The sequence below is a fragment of the Electrophorus electricus genome, chromosome 10, assembly GCF_041902795.1.
Source record: "Electrophorus electricus isolate QZ-2024a chromosome 10, ASM4190279v1, whole genome shotgun sequence".
NCBI lineage: Eukaryota > Metazoa > Chordata > Actinopteri > Gymnotiformes > Gymnotidae > Electrophorus > Electrophorus electricus.
This window is the reverse complement of record NC_137506.1, coordinates 19,985,731-20,002,925: the sequence shown is the minus strand read 5'-3', so window position 1 is coordinate 20,002,925 and position 17,195 is coordinate 19,985,731. Positions and strand designations below refer to the sequence as shown.

At 41.6% G+C, this 17,195-nt stretch overlaps 2 protein-coding genes across 2 annotated transcripts; one reads left to right on the top strand and one right to left on the bottom strand.

Annotated features, from left to right (window-relative positions):
- Window positions 1-104: 104 nt before the first annotated feature.
- fcf1 (FCF1 rRNA-processing protein) lies at window positions 105-2,820 on the bottom strand. The gene is made up of 8 exons (XM_027015342.3): window positions 2,728-2,820; window positions 2,430-2,494; window positions 2,242-2,313; window positions 1,973-2,121; window positions 1,819-1,891; window positions 1,084-1,171; window positions 885-979; window positions 105-240 (listed from the first exon to the last, which is right to left on the bottom strand). The coding sequence occupies exons 1-8, from the start codon at window positions 2,728-2,730 to the stop codon at window positions 192-194; spliced, it is 594 nt and encodes a 197-aa protein (XP_026871143.1). The 5' UTR covers window positions 2,731-2,820; the 3' UTR covers window positions 105-191.
- Window positions 2,820-15,720, top strand: arel1 (apoptosis resistant E3 ubiquitin protein ligase 1). Its single transcript, XM_035533019.2, has 22 exons — window positions 2,820-2,869; window positions 4,044-4,376; window positions 4,705-4,873; window positions 6,208-6,428; window positions 6,869-6,940; window positions 7,407-7,633; window positions 7,718-7,955; window positions 8,402-8,571; window positions 8,774-8,954; window positions 9,221-9,465; window positions 9,557-9,634; window positions 9,756-9,897; window positions 9,991-10,112; window positions 10,245-10,320; window positions 10,438-10,547; window positions 10,777-10,956; window positions 11,483-11,608; window positions 11,878-12,007; window positions 12,097-12,155; window positions 12,344-12,433; window positions 12,772-12,947; window positions 13,188-15,720. Exons 2-22 carry the CDS (start codon window positions 4,229-4,231, stop codon window positions 13,288-13,290), a joined length of 3,063 nt encoding a protein of 1,020 aa, XP_035388912.1. The 5' UTR covers window positions 2,820-2,869; window positions 4,044-4,228; the 3' UTR covers window positions 13,291-15,720.
- Window positions 15,721-17,195: the final 1,475 nt, after the last annotated feature.

Below are 17,195 nucleotides of genomic sequence, written 5' to 3'. Positions count from 1 at the left end.
TACTCGTTCTCTCTCACTCTCAATCACACAGCAAATGTACGTTCCTATAACCAAATAAATAATTTGCTGAGTATAACATTGGGGAAAAATAAGCGAAACACCCAAATGTGCAAACACTTTAATATACATGTGGGTGATATAAAGTATGAAAAAAATAAAACAAAAAACAAAACAAAACCCTTGCTAGCACCCTATAACCTGGGTGCACCATAATCATCTGGCATCCGTTCGATGTTATACCTGTTGAACAAAAAGTTTCATGATTAAATTATTTTTTTCTTTCCTCTATGTATCCTCTAAGTACCTGTAATAAAGCTTAGCAATTGTTCATTTTCATAAAATTCACATTTGCATTTAAAGATACCATTTTAAATTTAACAGCCTTTAACATTAAGGAATGACTATCATATCACAAGGAATTAATTTTAAACCTTCAGTTAAGAGCTTTAATTTAAGAATTTTAAATTAGTGGCCCAGTCTTTACTACGAAGCATAGAAAATATGCCTACTGCAGATATTAATGTGTTGTTTTAATTCAAACGTTACTGCAGTTCTCAAAACTTGCCTCTTGGTTGCTTGGGCATCTCAATGGGCTTTGTACAATGTTTCCAAAACAATGTTTTAGAGCATTTAAGTTTATTTCAGTAAGTGCATTTATGAGGCATTTCGGTTACGTGTAACTGATATTACACAGTGCACAATTCAGTAATGAATTAGGCGCCCTCTACTGTACAGTGATCACAATGACATTACTATGCCAAGGAAACTACATATTGTATTTAAATTTAACTTGGAGCTTTAAGTTCAAGAGACAAACAATAGAAGAACAGGCCTTAAACATTTTTGATGGACAACCAAGTTAGTAGTTTTTGTGGACTGATTACCTGTGATTAGAGATGTACATGATTGGGACTCCTGGGATCTTTCGAATTCTCCTCTTTAGGTCTCTATCCACTGTAGCTACAATGTAACACTTGTGCTAAGAGAGGAAGTCAGCATATTAGATGGCATTCATCAATTTAAGCAGTGGCTTTGTAGCCGAATAAGATACAGATCAGAGGACAGATGGCAATGCTGTGTTACCTGAGTCACCCTTTGCACTAAGCAGTCATCAGCATATGTTCCTTTATGTGAGCATGGCATGCGGTCGAAGCGAGGATCCTTGGCTATTCTACAAAGGCATTTCAAAGGAACATGAAAATAACTACTGAAAACTAACAATTATGCTTCAAATACAACATGATTTCCCTGGAATCTGCCACCTATCACCCCTCAAAATGTTTTACATTTAGTGGATCGAATTAATGATGGATGTTTGTGTTGTGTAATTATTTTTAATGTTATATAGTTTCAATTATTTCATTTTAATGTAAAGCACCTTGGCAAGACACCTGGATTCTCTTCAGATGCTCCCTGAATAAACACTTTACTTATCTTGAATGAGATTTTGAAATGTGGAATTCTACATAGCAAGTAAGGTGAAAAAATCTTTAAAATAATAAGACTGGAAGCTGCGTGTAACCACAAATTCAGTTTACCCATTTTCCTGCCTCTTTTACATTCCTGCCTCTATTACATTGTTTACAATATTTATATTTTCAATAATAAACGTATAATTAATATTTTAATGTATGATTTTTCTCAAGGTGTTGGGGTCCATCTAGACAGGTAACATTTTAACATTTTAGAAAATTTAAACAGTTATGAAATTTAAAAGTTCACATTTAGAAAAGTCAGGCTTGTGACATTTGCGCAGAAAATCACTGCTGTGAAATGTGTTTTTTTTAAGTGTAGTTACGGATTAATGCATGTTGTTACCTCAAGGCAACTCTGTATTTCATTCCTAATTTCTCAAGCTCAGCCATGACACAGTCTGTGATGCAAGGAATACCTGAATAACACAAATGAAAATATAACGTAGTTCTGTCTTTAAAAAACAAAATATCTGTGCAACAAGTGTGCAATTGCTCACATTTAGCATACAGGCAGTCCATCATTGATTGGACTACATCAAGCTTTGCCTTTATTGAAAAGTTGATGAAGTTTGTATCCACAAGGATGTGATAGGGAGGACCAAGCTGAGTGTTGTACTGGAAGAACAGACATGATGGATACTTTGGCCTAGGGATGATAAAGATATTGAGTCACTTTTTTACTTTATCTTCAATGTGAGGTCACCTATTAAAGTACACCCAGAGGATTTGGGGGTATTTTGAATAGCAGTAGTTTAGGTATTCTTACACTTCTTGTTCCTTAATGGCTGAAGGATCTTCTTTCTTCTTTTTTTCTGTTTTTGCTCGATCCTTCTCCTTTCTTAATGAAAAAAAAAAGAAACAAACAAAAATACCATTACGTTATGTTAGGAGGAACTCGTGGACGACGAGTTGCATTTTTATGTTGATGAATGCAACCTTAATGAAGATACTTACAATCTTTGATCCTTTAAACTGATCATTCTTTTCATAGCAGCATATTTCTGCTTCTTCTGTTTCCCCTTCAGAAAGAAAACAATATGAGCAAAAACATTTTAGTCCCTTGAATTAAGTCAATCATCTGTGAGCTAGCTAACCTTGCTAGTTACCTATACCGTATCCGGCTAGCTAGCTAGCTGACTGCCTGTAGTGCAATTTCTAACCAAACATAAATAGATAATAAGTATGTCGTTATCCATCAGTTAATAAATGTAAGAGAGTATGGTGGCAGAGAACTTTATTTACAGTTATTTACCATTTCAAAAATGCAAGGATCAATCACTATTTAGCAGCCCCTCGTGCAGCGACGGAATCAATTTAACCATATACGTCATCAGTCGACGACAATGGCATTGCGCTTCTTCCGGTTGACAACAGTGAGCTAACGCATACTTAAGGTAAGCTGTTTTGGTCCGTTGAACGTAAATATGAAACATTAGTTCTGTGTATTGAGAGCATTTCAGCGAATTAGAACTTCACATCTTATGGTCGAATTCATTTCTTATGCTACTTAAGATTCCTAATGATCAGGCTAGCTAGGTTAATGTCCTCAGTTAGCTTGGGTGGGTAACGCTAGCTTGCTATCTAACCCATCTATCTACCCAGCTTATTTGTTTTTGACGGGGCGGTCGTTGCCCCTGATTCCGAGCTACCTAGCTAAACACATAAACTAGCTAATTAATTTGCACCTGGAAGGATTTCCTGAAAATCTAGCTAGTTATCAGACGCTAGCAGTTATACGTTTACTTATGTTTAGCTAACATCGTTGACATTGAACCATGAGCATCCTTGTTTTGTGCCATGGAACAGTTGTGGTGTTTTATAAACAGTTGGCTATAGCTGACGGACAGCTATATCGTCCATAATGGTGTACTCTGTAGGCTTACGATAGTTTTTTTTTATAACTGTAACGCTAGGAGACAATTTCAAGGGGAAAAGAAATGCATAGTTTGAATGGGTTAATGTTACGTCTAATGTAAGACGGCTGTATTCAGAAACGAATCCAACAATTTTACCCCATAAGACCAATATGTCTCATATGAGATTAATAGATTTCCTCGTGCATGCTTCGGGAAGCACTTGGCTAAATATGCACAGCCAGAACCGTGTTGGCTAACTTTTTACGCTGTAAAGGTTAGTGAGTTTTTAGAACATTTGTCAGAGCTCTTCTAGCTCACAATTGGATGTTTTAAGGCCTACATCTGCAGTCTCAAGGACACAGGAACACATGGATATGCTTAGTTTGACTAAACAAATCCCAGATGCTGCATAATGGTAAAAAGAAATCACACAGAGCAGTATTAAATAAGTATTAATTATGTGTTGAGGTGATTCCTAATCATTGTAAGTAATGATTTTTAATTAGGTTGACTGATTCATAGTAAGCTTATATGGAATACACACTCCAGTGATCCCTGTTTGTCACTTTTTAAATATTTACTTTGACTGGGACTTTAGTACAGTGGACAGAGGCTTTGTTTGCATCTCTGCAAACTACAGCTCTTGCATTTGCGGGCATTGTACAAACGTAAGAATATGTTGCATTTTGGGTATTACATTTTTTTCCTGCAGCGGCATTCAAGGACTTGGGACGACATGGTAAAAATACTCATGGGAAGATAAGACTGTGTCTTCCATAAACAGCAAAACTGAAGGTATCTGGAGAGAGAGACAGAGAGAGGCTGGCTTCGGCCACATGCAGTCCTGCATTACACTCTGAGCACACAGAGGTCTGAGTCGAGGCTGAAGATGGTCTGATGGACCGCCGCTTCTTGCTGACCTTCGTCTTCTGTTCAGTGTCGTGGGTTTTCTTCTGGGAAGCACGCTGGAAGAAAAGCAAGGAAAGTCAGATTGGAGAATGGCTACAGGGTCATGGGCTCTCCGACTACAAACATTTATTTGAAGGTCAGTAGAATTGTTGCAAAGCCAGGGATATTTAGTTCACTTTTGGTTTGAGGCTATACCAAAATCTTCAAAAAGGAAAAAAGAAAATAATATGGACCGGTAACCCTATTTTTCCACATTAGATTAAAGCTCAGTGTTTGGAAATTTTCAGAAATTGCACTGATTACAAGCTGCCAGTGGGCCAAAGTTAGAGTTGTCTTTTTTTCAGATTTGGCAGTACACTTATTTCATATAACAAATGAATGTGCAAGAGTTTGTACGTGTGTGTGTGTGTGTGTGTGTGTGTGTGTGTGTGTGTGTGTGTGTGTGTGTGTGTGTGTGTGTGTAGATGTTCAGTCTCTTGAAGAGCTCAGTCTGAGTGTGTTGACCCGCTTGGAGGAGGTGGTGCTGGAGCAGCGGCGGTGGAGGGACATCACGGAGGCTCACGTCCGGCTGCTCCGAGACTTTGCCTTTCAGGAGTGGCTGTGTTCCCAGAGCCTGGAGCACTACTACCACACGTAAATCTTCAAATATACACGCGCGCGCGCGCGCGCACACACACACACACACACCATTTCTATAATCAGTATACATCAGTATTTTTTATGGGGTTAATCATCCAGCTCGCCTGCTCCCGTCAATAAAGTTGCTTATGGTCTTCAAGCAGTTTGATGGTTGGCGAACTTTTTTACTCTGGTTCTGTGAATGAACAGGGTGGTGGTTTGTTGTTAATTCCACCAGAGGGCAGTAGTGAATACACATGCGGAATAACAAAACAGGTGAATGACATTGAGGTATGGCAACTGCAGGGAAGAGGGGGTCATTTGCTGCAGTGCTTGTTCCTTGTTACACTTAGACGTGGAACACACAGAACCCCTGCAGTGCTGCAGCGTGTGCTATGGCACTCTCTGCTAGGATACTTCATTGCACCTTTGTTTCATGTACAGTTTCACTTTCTTGATAATGTAGCATTAGGACAGTTTAGACATAAGAAGGTTCATGTTATTTGATAGTTTGACAATTGTTGTTTATGTGAACAAATATGAAATATTTAAACAGAAATTAACTAAAACATCATCTGCTATATGACACAACATTTGATAAAAATTATAGATTCTTTGCACATTGTTCACATTCTGGTCCTGTCTCATCTTTACTGATATCCTCAGTCTATTTGAACCCTTAAGACAAATGTTCTAAAACCCTTTATCAGCTAATGTACACTGTAGTGTTCTCTAAAAGTGTCCCTAACAAGGACCTCACAGATTCAGTGGGTTAAATGTTACTCTGGTTTTCTCACATTACTGGTGTTTCCTGTCTGGTTTGTGCACGGTTGGGTCCAAAGTATGCAAGGTATGACTTGTTTAATTTTGGCTAATATAATGTCACATGATGTTAATACTATGGCATTATTGTGTGCTTCATGAATTTATGTAAATAAATTGGCTGATATTATTATCCAGCATTAACGTCACTAACATACTCCGCGTGAAAGAAATTTGCAAAGCATAACAAATACATCTATGGAAGTATACAAATGTCCAATGCCTAAAAGGTTACTTATATCACTACATGGTATGTGCTGGTACTTAAGTTTTGGTCATGACAGTTGGTATTGCTGCTTCTCTTGGCACCTGTGCCGTTTAGTAGCAATGTTGAAAAATCATTTGATGGTGATTGTAAACTTGTCGATAACCTCCCATTGCATGAAATACCATTATTATTATTGTATGTTTTTGCTGAAATTCAGCTGTCATTATTAATGTAATTAATTAACAGGTTCACATTTGTATTGAACATGAATGGATTGGTTGTATAGCCTAAGCATAGCACTGCTCTTATGTTTTGGCAGTCTGAAGGCCCTGGGATGTACAAATCTGGATGACTTGGCCCAGTTTGACAGCCAGCTTCAGCTCTCTTTGGCAGCCTGGGGCTATTACTACGAGGATTACATCAAGCTGTCTACAGGAGTGAAGGTGCTCCAAGCCTCCAGGGGCAGCAGAGACCAGGACTACGAGATACAGCTGGTGCACAGCCTTGCAGAGAGGCGCCTTAACGAGAAGTGGTCCATTGGTGAGCATGATGGCAGGTGGAATATGGGGGTATAGCCGATAGTGGACCAAACTTCTATAAACCTTAGATATCATTTAATTTTATGTGTGCATCATTGTCTTAGAAAGTAGCTAAGCAAGATCTCCACACCCCTGATCTGGAATTTTTTTCCTCTGTAGTCAATGCTTTCAGTCAAGCATTCTCACGCCCTCTCACTTCTGGGGAGTAGCCTTTTTTTTTGGTAAATGTTTGTCATTTATTAAGGCTTCACAGCTGAACATCGAGGTGGTAGTTGTTGTTTGCTAGAAATCAAAGAAAATCAAGTAAACCCGGAAAATTTATGATTTTAGGTGTGAATCCAGCTAGTATGAGATCCTGTATTCTGTTTCAGATCATTGGTGATCGGATTGGCAATTATTCACATACAATTATGATAAATAATGCATGCCCATATCTTTCAGTGGGAGCGCTCATATTTGGCTGTACTGTTGCACTGTGCTTTCTGATAAGGGACCTCATGTTTTACGTGATTGGTAAGTTTTAATTTTCCTCCTTTTTTTCTTACTTTTAGTTTTAGCTTTTTATTATTTATTTGATCAGATCTAGCCACCTAACAACTCTTAAATGCCTAGAATAAGTGCGCAAATTCAGAATGGCAATAAAACTTTCTATAGATGTACTTTATTGATCCCCTGTGAGCGGAATAGCAGCAGTGTAGAACATTAAAATGTGCTATATAAATACTAAACACATCTTTGATCAGTAGACAAGACAAAAGCACAAGATAATACATGTCAGCAGTGAACCAGAGGGCCTGGGCAAAAGTGAGCTAAAGGTCAAGAGCAATAAGCTTCTGCACTGCCATTTCACAACAAGGAGGAATTGAATCTATGACATGAGGAACTTGAAGTGCTTCTGTGTTACTTCTTGTTAGCATTTTCATGAAGCTGCCGTTCTCCCCTAAATGCTTTTCTGGATGGGATCCCCGCCGCCCCGCAGGTGGAATAACCGTTTCCATCATCGCATTCGTCTTCACCATCAAGTTCTTGTGTGAGCTCGCAGCACGCGTAGTCAGCTTCCTGCAGAATGAGGACCCAGGCCGCCGAGGCGACCGTAGCATTTACGACTACGTGCGGGGCAACTACCTGGACCCCCGCTCCTGCAAGGTCTCCTGGGACTGGAAGGAGCCCCAGGAGGTGGGCCAGACCATGAGCTTCCGTGTGCAGGTATTACCAGAAAGGGCTTGTGCGTTGTGCGGCTGACATGATGCTCGGCTCTGTTAACCCAGCGTTTGCTGTCCGTCCCCTCAGCTCTTCTATAAGAATGGGCAGCCGTTCCCGGCCCGCAGGCCTGTGGGGCTGAGGGTGAACATCACTCACATAGAGCTGGCTCTGGATATTCCTGTCACCCAGGAGGTCGTCCAGGAACCGGAGTCCAACGTGGTGAAAGTGACCTTCACTGTGCGCAAGGCCGGCCGCTACGAGGTGGCCGTTAAACTGGGTGGCCTCAATGTTGCCTATAGCCCCTATTACAAGATATTCCAGCCAGGTAAGGGGAACCCTGAGACACTGTAGTGGGAGCCAAGGATGCTGTCCTCCTTCCTAGTCTTCGTTTGTCTTGTTTTGCTGGGGTAAAGCAATACTTACAGGCATGACTGACGCTGTCTTTTATTTTTCTTGTCTGTTGGGGTTTGAATTCTTTCTGCAGTGTTTAGAAGGATAGCATTTTCTGTGGCAGCTGGGTTTACTGAAGTGGACCCAGCTAGAGTGCTAAAAGCCGTTTTTTATTTCAGCTGTATTTGTATAATATCAATATTGATTGTAAAGTTTTTGAAGTGTTCATACTCTGTGTACATGAACTCAAACATTTATTTTTCTTGGACATGGAACATGTCAAAGAGCACGTGGCATGTAAGCTGACTCTACTTGTGGAATCGGGTGTTTTCCTTTCTGTTGGAATTCTAGTGCCCTGTGTTTTGTACTTATTTGTTCCAGGGATGGTGGTGCCCTCCAAAACGAAGATTGCGTACCACTTTTCCACTCTGGTGCTGACATACGGACTGCAACACACGCTGCAGATTGAGCCTCGGGATGAGTACGGCAACCCCACTAGCAACTCCGTCTCCCTGGTGGATGAGGCCAACTATAGCGTTCATATTCACCCAGTAAGAGACCTTCCCAGCACCCACGAGCTGGGCATACAGCTGCATGACCCGCTTTATCACCGTTTAACAAGCTCAACTGGCTACAAGAGACAGTATGAGTGATGACCATGTTCTTCCCTTCTCTCTAAATTTCTCTTCTCTGCCCCTTATTGTGATTTATTCTGTCCTTTCTTGGCCATTTCTGTCCCTTTCTGTGCCATAGTTGGGCAGCGTGGAAGAGGACAGCTCGGAGGACTACTACAGCACGGCCGTCTCCTGTATTAAGCAGCAGTGTCATGTCCTGCTTCGGCTCACTCTGAAGAAGAAGGGCTGCTTCAGGGCACGCATCACTTACAGGGATCAGTCACTCAGCAATGGAGAGTTTGACATCATTGTGCTAAGCGGTGAAGCCCTTTCTTTTTTTCCTGTTAATCTATGAGATTTAAAAGTTGAATGCATAGGTGTGTGTGTGTGTGTGTGTGTGTGTGTGTGTGTGTGTGTGTGTGTGTGTGTGTGTGTGTGTGTGTGTGTGTGTGTGTGTGTGTGTGTGTGTGTGTGTGTGTGTGTGTTGCAGGTGTACACTCCCTCACCCGAGTATTTGGCTTTTTCAAGTACTGTCGACAATTGAAACTTGATTTCTTTTCCATTTCTTTTGAAATCAACACTTCAGAGAATGAGAAGAGCTGTGTGGAGAAGAACGTGTCCACTCCAGGCATTAGTATCTACTTTGAGGCCTACCTCTACAGCACAGGCAACTACAGTGGTTCTCCGTGGCAGCTGCCAGCCTCCTCTCTCCTGACCCCACAGAGACGACCCTCTGTGGGTGATGAGGAAGATGAGCACGACTCGCCTGTAGAGGGCCAACTGGAGAAGGTCAAGAAACCAAAAAAGGTCTACTGCTACATATCACCAAAGGTAGGTCATTTAGGATTGGTCTCTAGCACTGTCACACGCATTTGTTTAACCTTCGTGTTCTCTCATTCATTTGAACTCTGTCATATTTCAGCAACTCTCTGTGAAGGAGTTTTACCTGAAGATTATTCCCTGGCGTCTTTTCACTTTTCGTGTGTGCCCCGGGACCAAGGTTTGCTCCGCCTTGTTGAAGACTGCAAGACGCTGTTGAGATGCCTCATGCTAAAAAAAATCATTTTTATTTTTTTTTTTTCTGGCTTCCTCCTCCTCCCCCTGTCCCCCACCCCCCTTAGTTCACATACCATGGGCCAGACCCAAACCATAAGTACCTGACTCTGGTGGTGGATGATGGCATCCAGCCTCCTGTGGAGCTGAGCTGCAAGGACAGGAACATCATGGCTGCCACATTTATTCGCTTCCTTCACAAGAACATTGGTGAGCCTGACCCCTGGGATACATGCAGGTAAAAATGCTCAAGGTTGTTTGGTAATGAGTTTGATCGTTTTGCTCTGGTTGTTTGGCCCACAGGAGGTTCTGAGACATTTCAGGACAAGGTAAGCTTTTTCCAGCGGGAGCTCAGGCACATCCATTCTAAGAGGCCTCGGACTAAGACCTGCCTGAAGATCAGCCGCCACTCCATCCTCGACTCTGTGAGTAACCCTCTCTACTCGCATGGCTTTTTAGCTCTCTACTTCTGAAAATGTTCTTGTGGTGGTGGTAGTTATTTATGATTGTGAGGTTCATCTTAACTGACACACTTTTTTTTTTTCTCCCTACTTCAGTCTCTTAAGGCCACTAGGAACTTCTCTGTGTCAGACTGGAGTAAGAACTTTGAGGTGGTGTTTCAGGATGAAGAAGGTCTGTTCATAAATCAATAAAAGATGGTTTTAACAATTTAAGTCCTTAAATGGTACATGGTGATAAGTACCATTGGCAGTGGAAATATAGTTTTCTGTTTGTGTGTGCCTCATATAGCTCTGGACTGGGGTGGACCGAGGCGGGAGTGGTTTGAGCTTGTGTGCAAGACTCTGTTTGACACCAACAACCAGCTGTTCACACGATTTAGTGACAACAACCAGGGTCTGGTACGCATCAGTCTCCCACAGCTACTCAATTTCGCTTCTCCAGCTTTCAGAAATCAAACTAGAGAGATTGCAGATATGTTGACCACACTTTGTTTTTTGTTTTTTTCAAATAAAATAAGTAACATCAAGATACTAACATCCTGTTGTCTCAGAGACGTATAGTTGAGAAAGTAGACTGGTGTGTGATATGAGCTGTGTCTGAGGACAGGTTACTGTGTATGTGAGGCAGGTCCATCCTAACGCCGAGCGGCCCCCTCACCTGAGGCTGAAGATGTATGAGTTTGCTGGCCGTGTGGTGGGGAAGTGTCTGTATGAGTCGGCGCTGGGAGGGGCTTACAAGCAGTTGGTACGTGCCAGGTTCACTCGCTCCTTCCTGGCCCAGATCATCGGCTTGCGCATGAACTACAAGGTAATGGTGCCTGTTTCAATCAAGCATCAAGAGCATGCCTGTGGCTTGTACATATTCATGCATTCCTCTAATTTGAAGAAATTCAGCCATGTTTGTTATTACATCTGTTGTAAAATATACATTTCTTTGAAAACAGTACACGCAAGTACTTGTCAGTGGTTATAATTCCCTCTTAATGCCTTCAATAAATAGTGGAGAACTGAAGTCATAAATCTGTCTGTGGAGCCTGTGTGTTGCTCTGACAGACATGTCATCACCTCTCTGCTTGTTAACTTTCCCAAGGGCCTCTGTTAAATGCCTCCCAAGGCTGCAGACACAGCCCCCACCTTCTTGTCTTTGCTCTGGGCTGAGCCACAGTTTTGTGCTGGTTTTGTGGCTAGCGTTTGAAGGCCCAGCTGCTCCGGCCGCTGGCAAAGGCTGTGCACGTTTCTTCGGATGGGGTAATGCCTGTTTGTTTTGCTTTACACATTTGACTGGTTTCAATCTCTCCTACCATCCACACCCCCCACCCTGTTTACCGCGGCAGTACTTTGAGACGGACGATCCCGAGTTCTACAAGACCAAGGTCTGCTTCCTGCTAAACAATGACGTGAGCGAAATGGACCTTGTGTTCGCTGAGGAGAAGTACAGCAAATCGGGGCAGTTGGAGAAGGTAACGCTCGTCTTCTCTTCCAAATAGCTCTCTCTTCATAGCCTGGCATCTAGTGCCCCTCAGGCATGCGGAGAAACACACAAGGCAACATGTTTCAGTCTAATGAATGCCCTCTGCTACTGTAGGCCTGTCAGGAGCTGTTGAGCAGATGGGGAAGCTGAATGTTTAAAGTACATTTTTATAGTACTAGGTGTGAAATTGTAGACATGGGGAAATGCACAAAATCACCATAGTGCTAAGTGGGAGTAAAAGTGCGTGCATTTGTGCAGGTGGTGGAGCTGATTTCTGGGGGTGCACAGATTGCTGTGACTAACGAAAACAAGGTGCATTACCTGAATCTACTGGCTCAGTATCGGCTGGCCACTCAGGTGCGGGATGAGGTGGAGCACTTCCTCAAAGGTAGGAGCGCACCAACCACCCCATCAGCATATTGGTGCTTCTTTCAATGTATGGGTTCAGAGCAAACATAGATGTTTTGTAATCCACAGGTTTGAATGAACTTGTTCCTGAGAACCTCTTGGCCATATTTGATGAGAATGAGTTGGAGGTAATCCTGTCAATATTTCTATAAACATGGAAAAACAGTGGTTTGTTTTACTTTGTATACTTACTTACAATAAGACCTTTATAACTATTAAGCAAAAAGGAGTTTTTCCTCTGTGTGTTTGTATGTGTTTATATGTGTTTGTGTGTGGTCCCATTAAAATGCCATTGTTATCTTTTGTCTTTGCACAGTTGCTGATGTGTGGTACTGGGGACATTAATGTGCAGGATTTCAAAGCCCATGCTGTTATAGTTGGAGGCTCATGGCATTTCAGAGAGAAGGTGGGTGGTTAACCCCAGCTGTGGACTGGTACTGGAACTTTTTGTTTGGCTTTTAAGAGTTAAGATTCTTGTGATTAATTTATGTAATTAAGTAAAAAATGTTGGGCATGGATAAAAATACAAAAAACAGATTTTTCTACTAATTATCTAATTTTTACACATTCACCACACAATTACAGTTTTGGTTCCATTCCAAAAGCCCAATGTTTTCCGTTTAATTTGTAGTCTGTCTTTATAATTTTCTCATGAAGTGTTTCACTGCTCAGCAATGGACCAAAGAGATGTCCCTTTTCAACTGCCAACTTTGTGTGTGTGTGTGTGTGTGTGTGTGTGTGTAGGTGATGAAATGGTTCTGGGCTGTGGTGTCCTCCTTCACTCAGGAAGAGCTAGCACGCCTGCTCCAGTTCACCACCGGCTCCTCTCAGCTGCCCCCCGGGGGCTTCAATACACTCTGTCCCTCCTTCCAGATCATAGCAGCCCCCACACACAGCACCTTGCCAACTGCACACACCTGGTATGTGTATACATCTCTCTCTCTCACACACACACACACACACACACACACACACACACACACACACACACACACACACACACACACACACACACACAGAGAGAAATATTAGTTTACTTGAATTAAACCAGAGGCCTCATCCTCTACATGTCTACACCTTTAGCTGGATTTTACTTTATTTGGATATCTGTCAGTCGAGCTGTCCATGGTAATTGGATTCCCTCTATTTTCCTCTCCTAGTTTTAACCAGCTGTGCCTCCCTACCTATGACTCCTATGAGGAGCTGCACAAACTGCTGAAGCTGGCCATCAGTGAGGGCAGTGAGGGCTTTGGCATGCTCTGACCACATACTGGCACTGAGGAAGTCTCCATGTCTGTGTGTGTGTCTCTCGCTCTCTCTCTCACACACACACACACACACACACACACACACACACATCTCGTGCTCTGCCTCTGCCCTTCCCTCTGTGCTCTCACCTCCTCTCTCCTCTAAGTGAGCTGCTGTATAAGAGCCAATGCACCTTTTGCCTCCAATAACAGACCTCTAAGCCCAAGCCCTCCTGGACATCCAGATCTTCTCTTTAAAGCAGGACCTTCAAAGAGGACGTTACTTACACATGATCCTGAGATGCCTTTGGCTAATTCCAGTAGATGCTGGAGCTTTGTATAAATGTAAACATTTTTTTCTTTTTTGTATTGTTAAAAAAGAAGAACAGAATTAAAGAGCTGTTGAGTAGATGGTACATTTGCTTAATTTTATGCGAGATAGCTTATATGGGCCCTCATGTTTTAATGACTAATCACATTTAGCATTAACACAACTGGGATCATGGGAGCATTCAGACAGAGTGTAGCAGCCTGGAAGGTGTGTGGTTCTACTACACACTTACTGCACTTTGGCCTTATCTGATCAGGGACGGTTGTATGTATATACTGCTGTGAATTATGTATGTATATAGGTATAAATGCTATCATTTCATCTTTTTCTTTTGTCCTTAAAAAAAAAAGGTGGATCATTGATAGTTTTTCATGTTGTGGTTTTTACTTTCTCCTCCTAACAGTCTGCCATGTCTCATTCCTTTTCTTTTGTGTAATTATTCTGCCCATGCAGTGGCCTGGGTGTGTGTGGCCTGACATAAGACTGCGCTACAATGATTTCGGCTAGGCTTGGGTGTTTTTCCCTGAGGTCACTTGACGGCAACTCTGTGTTGCAGAATTTAACCATAGTGATCTGGAGCACTGGCTGAAAAAGAGTACTTCCTCCTTTCTCCTGCGTTACTTTCATATCTCCGGGCACCATCTATGCATTTTTTAAAGGCAAGCCCACTTTATAGAGAACTGTCTGGTTTCTGTGACATGATTTGCATCAGGACAAAGGGTGTTGTGCTATGATGCAAACAGTTTCAAATGTTTTCTTGTTCTTGAGATTTTTGTTATTTATGACCTTATTTATTTAAACGTATACATATTGCCACTTGACCAATGTCATGTGACAGTATGCTTGTGTTGATACAGGTGCTTTATGAAACGAGAACCTGAAAGCTAGACGGATGCTCTGTCCTTTTAGGTTTTTTTACATAGTCTTTTCGTAGTTCACCTTTTGGCATTGTTTCCACTAAAGCTGGTTTCCACCAGTAATTCACGGTTTGTTGGTTGTTTGTGAAAGCAGAATTTCTGTTAAGACAGCTCACCAGAACCAACCACTCAGATTTGTCTTTACCTCCTTGTTGAAGCTTCTGAATACAAGAGCTTGTACTCATCATATCCAAGGAAATTACTTCCAAATGACTGATCTGAGGACAGCATTGCTGTTATCCAGTCAAAAAAAGCTTAAGAAAACTAGGTTTCAGTCTCCGCTTGGGTAACACATCTCGTGCTTTTATCCCTGCTTTATGTCCATCTTGTATAATGCTACATGGGTACTCATTCACAAAGCCTACGCACTGTTGTCAAATGCATCGACATATACTGTAATCCTATGTAGCCGTGCTTCAAGGCAAAACACAGCTGCTGTTAACTTTGGCGCTAATGTGCAGTTGAATAATCCATAGAGAATTGTCATACAGAATAAACCATATTAAGTGACTGAAACTTAAATTCAAGAATAAGTTATAGACCTTTTGATCTTCTCCACCTTGTAATGCCACCAGGAAGCGCTGCATGTGAGCTCACTTTAGGGATGGTGCACTTTGCCCTTGGACAGACGAATGCTGTGTTTAGCCTGAGGATTTTCCACTTAGCACAGCTGTAGAAACTGTAGGGTGTGGTTGGGCTGAGAATGAAGTCATTGCATATGGTTCACACTGCACAATGGCCAAGGCACATCCAGAATGACTTAAATCGCCTAATTTTTAAAGACTGCGGTGGCTAAAAAGCATACTGGAATATTGTCTCTCATTATTGCGTGCATTTAAAGAATTTTGTGACCACAAGTACTTCACCAGGGGTAAATGAGACTCACAAATGTATCATTTCCGTTGCTTATAACAACTTTGGCTGTTTTTGTGTTTGTTTGTTTTTTATTTCCTTTCAAGTACATTTAAGACATTTAAGTTACTATGAAGTTGTAAAGTTTGAGAATGCAACACAAATTTGCCTAACTGGTGGTTCATTTGAGATGGGATGTATATAGTGTAAGGGGAAGGCTTTCTATTATGCCAAGTGGGAGCTGTTGAACGCTCACCTGCAGAAGGTCTTTAGCGTTCAGCACTTTGTTCTGAAGACTGTGTCTACTCCTCTGTTTGTGAAGAAATAAAAAGTGAGACAAATTTCAGTCATCTCTGAATATCCATTATTGATGTTTATGGTTTTGTTTGAATTAGGTTGACTGGTAATTTTTAAGCTGATTAAATCATTGGAGTCATTGGGTTTTTTGGGGGTCGGGGGCTAGGCATTTGGTCTTCAGTGTACCTTTTGTCAACACAAAATATGCTTCACTCATGATATAGAGTGATAAACTTTGCAGGGCCAGTGTTAGATTGCATTTCTGTGATAGAGACATGGAACTGATCATTTACAGTACATTGGAACCTTTTTACTTGCTCTGTTTTGGGAAGTGAGGCAATCATATGCCTCACAGTATCACATAGCAATGACTGATGTCTAACTGCTTCAATGTACAGAAAATTCAGTCAGACTTTCCAATGAAATTCAATCAAACGTTCCATTGGAACCTCCTAATACCAGTGAGAAACATCTGCTCTACATCAGTTGAGAAGACAGAAGTCCTTGGACAGCAAGGGTCATCTTTTTTCCAGAGAATTATACAGCTTTTAAAGGTTCCACAATCTTATTTTATAATTTATCCCAAGATTAGATTTAATCTCTATACAGAAAAACAAATGTAAGTGATCCCAGATGTCAGTAATATAGCTTTGTATGTGAAACTTTTCATCTGGTTTGATTTGAATTCCCAGCACCAAAATACAATCGAAATAAATAAATAAGAAACCAAACGAATATCAGAAAACACAGTCAGAACATCGTCTTCCACTCCATGACCTGAAGGCCCACTCAGCCAATTACAGCACATGCAATGCCCTGTGCAAACTCAGGGGGGCAGCTGTCATGCATCAGAGGCATGAGGGGTGAGCAGAAGCACTCTGGTCTAAGCTGGCCTCCGCTGGCCCCCACTCCGACAGCTCTCACTTATCTAATGATGGGGGTTTCCTGTCAAAGGCAAACAGTCCACGCCCCAGGTGTACTTCCACACGTTTGCTCAGCACTTCATCCTATGAGCTGTTAATGAAACGGTGAGCTCCCATTACTCACTGTACAAATGCAATTTGCTTGGACCCGGGCCTGCATTAGCTGATAGTTGATCAGTTTGGTGAAGTGCTCAGGAGCTGTTTTTCCACCTTTAGATTTGGAACATTTTTATTAGTTATATGTAAACTTTAAATTTAATTGTGGCTATAATGAAAAGTATTTCTTGTATTCTATATTTGAATTTTGCTGTTTTATATAAATAAATGTGTGTAATAGATAATATATATTAATAAAGTGTATGGGTGTGTATCTTGGCTGGGAGAGAAGGGGTGGAAAACGAGGAGTATGAGTAAATGAGGTATGAGTCAGCTGTGTTAACCTAACAGATGACCTAAAGTATGAGTAAATGAGGTATGAGTCAGCTGTGCTAACCTAACAGATGACCTAAAGTATGAGTAAACGAGGTATGAGTCAGCTGTGTTAACCTAACAGATGACCTAAAGTATGAGTAAATGAGGTATGAGTCAGCTGTGTTAACCT